This window comes from Berghia stephanieae, chromosome 4 (genome assembly GCF_034508935.2).
Source record: "Berghia stephanieae isolate SIO BIC M18660-M18661 chromosome 4, UCSD_Bste_1.3, whole genome shotgun sequence".
In the NCBI taxonomy this organism is placed as follows: Eukaryota; Metazoa; Mollusca; class Gastropoda; order Nudibranchia; family Aeolidiidae; genus Berghia; species Berghia stephanieae.
This window is the reverse complement of record NC_088363.1, coordinates 40,176,199-40,185,631: the sequence shown is the minus strand read 5'-3', so window position 1 is coordinate 40,185,631 and position 9,433 is coordinate 40,176,199. Positions and strand designations below refer to the sequence as shown.

Here is a 9,433-nt window from a genome sequence, read left to right as displayed (position 1 = left end):
GTTTTCGTAAGTTCTCTTGTTCTTTGTTTTGATGACACAGAGGTATGCACCAGCAATGCCATTGAAAGAGTTAAATATGCCTAACCTGGTTGTTAAATCCACTTGCAACTTCCACTATAACGTTTTAGAAGAAAATGTACAAAAATTAATAATCATTTTTCTGCTTATGGTTGACCTTATAAAAGTTCAACAATGATGTCAACAACTTTCTAAAAATAACAGTGTATTAATTTCATACCATGCAGTGATTTTGCAAGAGGACACTCTGATGGCCTGCACGTTTGGATTGCTGTAAAAATGTTTGACTTTTAATTTGCACAGATTCCAACTTTGTCATAGATTCATACAAACAAGAGTGTTCAAATCTCGTCTTGATGAATTCTGGTCAATTGTTTTCTTTTAATACTCATTTAAGGTTGATTTGGCCGTTTTGTTTGTTTGTTTGTTTTTTTTTTTTGTTTTTATTTTATTTTATATTTTTTGTTTTGTTTTTAATGGTCTGCAACTTTGAAGAGTAATCATCTAGCTTTCGGTCAATAGAATAACTTTTGTAAATTGTCCAATTCAAGGAACAGCTACTGGTTTAAATAATTGGATCTTATATTTTCATTTATTAAACAAAAATTAATTTCCAAACATGAGGGAAGCTATTGCAATCTGATACGTTGTTCTGTACGCTTTGGAGAATTCCATGTTTATGATTAGCCAATCCACAGAACAGAAATTTGATTCTGGAAATGTAACACTGCTTGAAGCTTGAAACGCGCTATTTGCTGAACACTCATGAAACATAAACTGAACCAAAAACCATATTATGCTTTGTAATATAAACATTATTATTATATTTATATTATATATCATATAATAATAAAATATTTTATTATATAATATATATATATATAAATTGCGTGGACTTGATGACAAAGTTTGTAATTATTGACATGTTTTATGCTCTAATCTACACGGTGTGTATTGAATTGATTTTCTATGTCTTATAATCAAGCTGTTTGTAAATCTTCCTCTTAACGTTATAATAATTCAAACCCAAGTGTAAATTTACACATCAACTTACATAAGACTAATAATTTTTTTAAAGTTCCAAATCAATTCTAAACAAAGTTGTTGTTATTTTTATTACAAGACTTTTCTTCCTTTTGAACAGTTTAAACGACAAACATAATCTTCGAACTAACTGAGTAAAATATAAACCAACACAGATAAGCCATCATCACACATGACTGAACTCAACATTATAAATCATTAAGGAAATAAAGAGTTGTAGACAAATAATACTATCAAACTCAACAAAGCTCTGTTTAAATTTCATTGATAAAGATCTAAACAAGTGCCTATGTAAGATGCCAGACAAAGCAAGCAAGTAAAATACAAGGGGAAAAAAACATCCCAAAAAAAAATCAGTCTACCTGGATCAAACCTCTGACTGATTTTTTTGGGATGGTTTTTTTTCTTGTATTTTTCTTTCTTGCTTTGTCTCGCACTTTTCAAACACACTTGTTCAGATCTTTATCTTACATCGGTGCCTGCTCCTTTGTTTCAATATTTAAGACACCGCCGTGATCGAAACTGAATCAAGTATCTGGAAACTTAGACAGTAACAAATTCAGACAGAGGACATGACAAAACTAAGAGCATTAATTATGAGTGGAATAAATAGAGCTGGTTAAAAATGTTTTGCAAAAACAAGGCATCGAAAGGAAACACGACAAGTTGGACCTTCTAAATAGATATGCCGGTTTTTACTCTTTGAAGTCTTAAAGAGGAGACAAAAGAAATTGGAAGATCAAATCGGCGGACAATTGTGAACGCTGTATACTTCTGGAATTTTAAAGAATAAAACATTATTCTTATCTGTAGTTTTACCAAACATATATTTACATCAATATAATATACTCAATACCATGCCATCTAATAACTTGTACTAATATACCTCTATCGCGTTGGGTATAACCCGATTTTACTATAGATAGTATGCAGATGACGTCACTCAGGCCTTTGTTATTGTTTTTGCCATCCGCGTTTGTGAGTTGTTCTCACTAAACTGTATTAACCAGACTATAAAAGTTCATGGTTACACAGAGTTTGTGTGTTGGTCCGTTATCCTTCCGGATGGCAATGTTGTGAACTCCTTGGCCAAGCGCATTCTATCTATAGCATAATAGCAACAAGTATTATGAGGCGTCCTCCTATTATCGTTTGTAAATTCAAAAACAAAAACAAAACAACAACCATAGAATTAAACGAATGAGAATACGTACGAAGCCTAAAAAGTGTCCACCAATGAAAGCATTCAGCGCCATTTTGTTGTTGGCTGAGAATGTAGTAATTACCATTCATTCGGTATCTATGTCAACATAACGACACAAGAAAAACAACAAACAATATCAAAATCCACAATAAAATGTTTCAGAACTGTTGCGTATATTTATGGCACAACGAAGCTGTCAAAAAATGAAGTTAGAGAATGTGTGTAATCATGTATTAAAATAACCTGTAATGTGTTTTCCAACCACCACATCATCTACTACTACAACCACCACCACAATATCATCACTAACACTACTACTACAACCACCAGCCCCACATCATTATCACTACCACTACTACTACACCACCACCAGCACATCATTATCACTACCACTACTACAATTACCACAACCACATCGTCATCACTACCACTACTACTGCAACCACCACCACCATATCATCATCATTACCACTACTACCACAACCACCACCACCACTACTACTACAACCACCACCACATCACTACGTCAACTACTACAACCACCACCACAATAGCATCACTACCACTACTATTACAACCACCACCATATCATTACCATTACCACTACTACTACAACCACCACTACCACCATATCATTACCATTACCACTACTACTCGCAACCACCACTACCACCATATCATCACCATTACAACTACTACTACAACCACCACAACCACATCATCATCACTACCACTACTACTACAACCACCACCACATCATCATCACTATCACTACTACTACAACTACAACCACCACCACATTATCATCACTACCACTACTACTACTGCAACCACCACCACCATATCATCATCATTGAAATATTATTATTTTTTTTAATTGAGCTTTATATAGTGCAATATCTACTAAATGTGCTCAAAGCGCTTTACAAGGGGTCCCTGGTCAACATTTAACATGTAGGACGGGACATGACGCCTGTTAGGCGATATTACAATTTTTCGGACAAAGACAACTCTGTTAACGGCCAGGTACTCATTTTACACCTGAGTACGGTGAGAGAATGTGAGTAAAGAGCCTTTTCCAAGGACTCAACTATGCGCCGAGCGCGAGGCTCGAACCCAGGACCTTCCGATCCGGAAGCGAGTGTCATACTACTAGACCACATAGCCGCATCATTACCACTACTACTACAAACACCACCACCACATCATCATCACGACCACTACTACTACAACCACCACCACCACCACCATATCATTACCATTACCACTACTACTACAACCACCACCACATCATCATCACTACCACTACTACTACAACTACAATTATCACCACCACCACATCATCATCACTATTACTACTACAACTACAACCACCACCAACACCACATCACCTCACTAACACTCATTACTACAATCACTACCATTAGGTTTTGGAGCTTTACTTCATTTGAAATAAGGAAACTTCGGAATTGTATTTGGCATTGTGTTTATATATCATAATATAATTCTAATCAGTTATCTATTTAGAACTAGATACTATACAATATGTATGCCAAATACCACCCCAATTCCCCTTTCTTGTGTGCGGGAATTCCTCTTTCGGCATTGAAATTGAGTGTGAGAGAGTCATCACTACACACATAAACAACAGAAACAATTTAAAAACAAGACTATGACACGCAACCACTCACACACGAGCCTATACTATTTATCCTTTTCTCTATATAGAATAGGACAAGACAAACAATAGCTTGACTCTCGCTACACTTCGCATTGATGTTTGTCGTCTCACGAGTTCAACTCTCGGTCGACCTGTCAATATTCCTTTTTGCCTCGGACGTAATCATTAATAGAATGTTGTGTGGTTTTGACCGTGAAGAAAACCTTAAGAAGTCACATTTATATCATTTTAGAGAGATCGTTTTGAATAATTTTGAGTTAAACGAGCGAGCAGTTACTTGTTTTCATGAACGGCCGATCAGCGCTTGTTTACTATAGTAACGCGATTCCCAGCCAACATCAAAATGGCGGATATTTTTCTCATCGAGGCCGCTGGTTGGTTAGCCAATAAGAGCACCGTACGGTTTCCATTGGGTAAATTCCTTGACAACAACAAAAAACAACATAAGAGTTCAAGAAATATTTTCACCCGCATGCATACGGTTTTACTAAAAATAGATTTCGAAGTGAGTGATGATATCTTTACCACTATGATAATCCTTAAAGGTCAAATATTTTGATGTTGATTAAACCTACATCCATAAGTGTCAAAAAGATGTTGAGAAATAACGTTTAAGGTTATTGGTGGGGTTATAGTGAAAGTAATCTTGAACTCATGTGTTTCAAACTTTAAACTCGTTCTCAATGTCCGCTCCTCAGGAGGCTTGTTCGAAGATCCAAGTTTAGGAATTCAAGATTCTTATTATAATAAACATTGCGCGAAAATATTATTGAACCAAAAAAAAAACCCAACAACAACAACAAAAATAAAAATAAAAATAAAGTTGAACAAACATCAGAATGAGCATGCAAAAAACGAAGATATCTCTTTTGAAATTTTGGAACTAAAAATAATATCAATAATGGCATTTCTATCTTTATCTTGATCTTTGTTTTTAGAAGAGGAAGAACTACATTAGCTTTGTATTTTTTATGACTAAACTGAGGCTAGCACTCTAGGTTTTGTTTAATTGTTTGTTTGTTTGTTCTGGGTTTGTTTTGTTTTTTAGTTTTGTTTTGTTTTGTTTGTTTGTTTTTTTGTTTTTTTGGTGCTTTTTATGGCTTTAGCACGACTACCCATTTGATGTGTTAATGATTTTTTTTCCAATTTGATGTGAGTTTGTTTACTTTTTTTTTTCTTCTAATATTACATACACTGCTGCTTTTAAACACAGGGTTTGGATGATGTGGCCGAGAAATTCAGAAAGGAAACGTGCAAAGCTATCAAGGTAAACGTATGTATTGGCAACCATTTCCAACTGGGTCGCTGGTTTATCTTATAGGCATCGCGGTCCTTCTGATACTTCTCTGTCCTCTTCCGTTCTCATAATTACCTCTCAATATAAAGGAAATAGAGTCATGAAAAAGCGTGTCTGAATCGGTGCCAGAGAAAGCAAGAATTTTTTTTTTTAAACAACACAAAAAATCAGTCTACCTTGACTGGGGATTGAACCTCAGACCTCCTAAATTACCGGTCAGATGTGCTACCATTACACCACTGAGGTTCTCGATTGTTGGGACAATTTTAATTCCTGTATTCTTCACAGCGTAAAACGCGTATCCTTGTGAAGAATATAGGAATTAAAATTGTCCTAAGTATCTGAAACTTCTGCAGTGTAGTGGTAGCTAGTCTGACCAGTAATCAGGAGCTTTGAGGTTCATACCCAGTAGAGGTAACTGACTTTCTGGGATGGCTTTTTCTTGTATTTTTCGTGTATATCTTCACAACCTTCTGATGGATTTTAATGATAATTGGCTCGAACACTAAAATTGTTAGTGACGTTAAGCTGATCTTTTTTAGCATTAGTTACGATACTATACTTTGGGATTTTTGCTCTCAACGGTATATAAATCAAATGGTCTGGTTTGAGAGAACATTTGGATATTTTACATTAACCTTATACACATTGATTTCTGGTGTGATTACGATCACTGAATTCGCCCACAAACAAGGCTAGCGGTTTACTTCTCACGAGATTCATGGGCACTGCTCACTAACATTGCCACCCTGTGTTCAAAATAACACACCAAATTGTACTTTTTGTACACGCTTGACAAAAACAATTGTTACAATTTATTGATGTATTGCGTTTATCTAAAAATCTCATAACACCCTCCAGTCGGATATAGCGGACAAACAAGCAAAACAATCACTAACCTTAAAAACGTTTCTTCTTGCTCAACAGTTGGTCAGACTATATGTCTTTGTGAAAGGCATTTCACACAACTTCCTTTGTTCTATTGTCCCATCGGAGAGGGGCATAACAATTTGGAGGATTTCCCACCTTTTTGCAGCATTGTCTTTGTCAAAAAAAAAGTGTATAGGCACCTATCAGGCCACTAATTTCGTCCAATATGTTATCTGCGCGTTGATGAAGAGATAAATTTTAAGCCGCTATGAGTCTGTTTTCAACGCTGTAAAGTACTATATTATAAATACTATCCATTATCACACTATTTGAAACAATACAAAATTATTTGTAAGCTACTCCACTGAATGCAACTTTGTTGTGATTACTTTTTTGCTATGGGAAAGAAAATCAACACACCATTACTGTAAACATTCTAAAGTTTGAGTCATATTGTATTATTAAAAATGTCGAAAAGATCAATGGAATTTGGCATTGTGAGAGAACTTTTTGGTCTATCACTATCAAATTCAAAATTTGTAACGTCACTTAGAAAAAATCACGCATCAAATTAGGTAAATTTGGAGGAATTAACGTAATTCCATTCGCATGGGACTTGGAAAGGACTATAATTTTCCATGTGCTTTTCAGTTATTGACACCATTGTAAAATGTACTTAAAATGATTTACAAAATAAACAGTGTTCATAGATTTTGAAGTCTCCAACATCACAATTGATCATTTTGTTCATCTTGACCCCATGGGTATGTTTACAACTTTCATATACAAAGCAGTACGTTGACATTTATCATCTGTATGGGACTTTTATGTTGTTTTAGACCACGAAACTGTTCTTTTGTAGGCCCTCATTTGCACATTTTCTCCAAATATAAAGTATTTTTATTGTGCGGATTAGTGGTCCTGTGGTATGACACTAGCCAACGGACCGGTAGATCCTTGGTTTGAGTCCTGGTCTCAGTGCCGCAAAGGTTAGTCCTTGGAGAAGGCTCTTTAAGCATTCCCTCACCGCAGCCATAGTAAAAGGTAAACCCAGTCGGTAACAGAGTTGCCTCTGTAGAAAAAAAACATGGTATCAACCCTTTGTAAAGTTCTTTGTGCCATAAAGCGACAAATATTGCAATAATGTAGTGCTATATAAAAGCTCTTTTTTTAAAGGCTTTATCGCCTTTTTATACCCTGGCTCTCTTCAACATTAAAGCTGTCTCAATCACATTTAAACTATAAAAAGAAAGAACCAATCACAAACAGAACTAAAACTAAAATTACACAATCGCACTCATTATTCGTGTAATTTTTTAAAAAATTACAAATCATTTATTTTACGTTAAGCGTCATTTAAGGTAATAACTTATTTTATCTTTGTTATTCTATGCAGGGTTTGGAGACACTGGATCTGCCCACCATCCAGAAAATACAGGGGCCGTCTCTAACTTTGGTAAGACTTTCTGTCAAGGCAGAATTGCCATTATCATCATAATCATCGTCATCCTCATTATCATTATTTTTCATGTCATCACATCCTTCATCAATCAGCACAGCAACTGCTCACTGCAACAGACATAATAGCGTTACACGACTATTTTATACACATAAATCACCTGTACAATACACATCATAATAGATAATATACAATAATAATAATAATAACAACACCACCACATTCAACAATAACTTTAAAAATACAAATAGTATCGCTGTAGGGCTTTGAGCCCGAAACATTCCGTGTTATTTATGGTGTACCATTGTGAAGCTGTTATATTCATTTTTTGTTCATAACTTGAAGAGTGGTTTTCCAAAACTCCCTCACTCTGTTTTTTCCCATTTTGAGATATTGAGGATTATTTCCCCTAAAATGTCTCATTCGGTCGATTATTTTATCATGTTTAAGCTTCAGATTCACACACATTTAGGGAAATTCGTGTGCCATTCGATGCTTAAAATAAAATTTACATTTCAATGTATCTCATGGATGGGAAATCTCAAAAAGTAGAAAATTCGACTTAACGAATAATGATTAGTCTTGTCTGTTCATTCTTAAACCTCCCAATCCGAATTCCCCAGGTCAGTGATGGTGCAGAGGTAATCAAGATCAGCAAGAGGTTTTTTCTTCAACACGCTCAGAATAACACAATGCTGAGAGTGGAGACAATGGTAAGTAATACAGATAAAAAGGACAATAAAATAGAAAGAACGTTGAATTTATCGATGCTATTCGTTTAGGCAAAAATGCTCAAACCATCCGCCAGCCGGAAATAACGTACCAATACACACACAATTATCTGTAACATTGAAAGTTTATAGTCTGATAGAATTTAGTGAGAACTAATCATAAAAATGGCACTCTGAAAACAATAACAAAGAACAGACAAATTCGTTCCTTCTCTGGCACCTTTATCTGGTAAACGCCATACTATAAAACAATTCTTTAAGACCATGATAATGCTCAAGGGGCCGAAGCTTACCCCAGTTTTTAAAGCGTTAAGCAGATAGTAATGATTACTTGTAGTAATCGTTTGGAATGCAAGTGCTGTCCTTTTGATCGACCAGACTCATTTACCCAAAAACTGCTAACTCTATAGACCATCTAACGAATCCAATTTTGGTGTAAGTCATATTTTTACAAATAAATGAAGTGAGCAGAAAAGTACCAGAGGACAATAGAGAATAAAAAAACTTTGTAGCGATGAGGATTCGAACCCGCCACCCTACTGTTACGGTAACTCCTCCTGGCCACAAGTGGAACGCTCTACAATCGACATCATCCACCAGCCGCTGGATGACAAAAAGAAAAATATTGTTTGTCAGTGTTTTGTAAGAATTGATATGGATGGCTCTATAAATGGTATTCAGATTGACGTGTATTTATTTATTAATAATTAACTACTGTATTTTTATTGTCTACAGCAAAGATCTTACCTGTCAACGGACGAGGCCAAGGGAATTCTTTACGACAAAGAGACGTGGTGTCAATATAAGGAAGCCCTTATGGGTAGGCTGATTGCCAGTCTGCCTGGGTAAGTGATGATGATGGTGATGGTGACGATGATGGTGATGATGATGGTGGTGGTGATGATGATGATCATGATCATGATAATGATCATGGTGATGATGGTGGTGATAGTGACGATGATGGTGGTGATGATGATGATGATGATGATGATGATGATGATGATGATGATGATGATGATGATGATGATGATGATGATGATGATGATGGTGATGATGATGATGATGATGATGATGATGATGATGATGATGTTGATGATGATGATGGTAAGTTATAATAACAGTGATGAGA

The 9,433-nt window shown here is 35.5% G+C and overlaps 1 protein-coding gene across 1 annotated transcript in view; it reads left to right on the top strand.

The window, feature by feature from the left end:
* Nucleotides 1-9,433, top strand: part of LOC144970560 (uncharacterized) — a gene marked incomplete in the record, with an annotated part of 124,031 nt that overhangs the window by 113,385 nt on the left and 1,213 nt on the right. Inside the window, 5 exon segments of the mRNA XM_078910322.1 lie at nt 1-6; nt 5,161-5,214; nt 7,511-7,570; nt 8,197-8,286; nt 9,040-9,149. The exon segment at nt 1-6 is cut by the window's left edge and continues 132 nt beyond it. Of these exon segments, the coding sequence (XP_078766448.1) occupies nt 1-6; nt 5,161-5,214; nt 7,511-7,570; nt 8,197-8,286; nt 9,040-9,149 (320 nt within the window).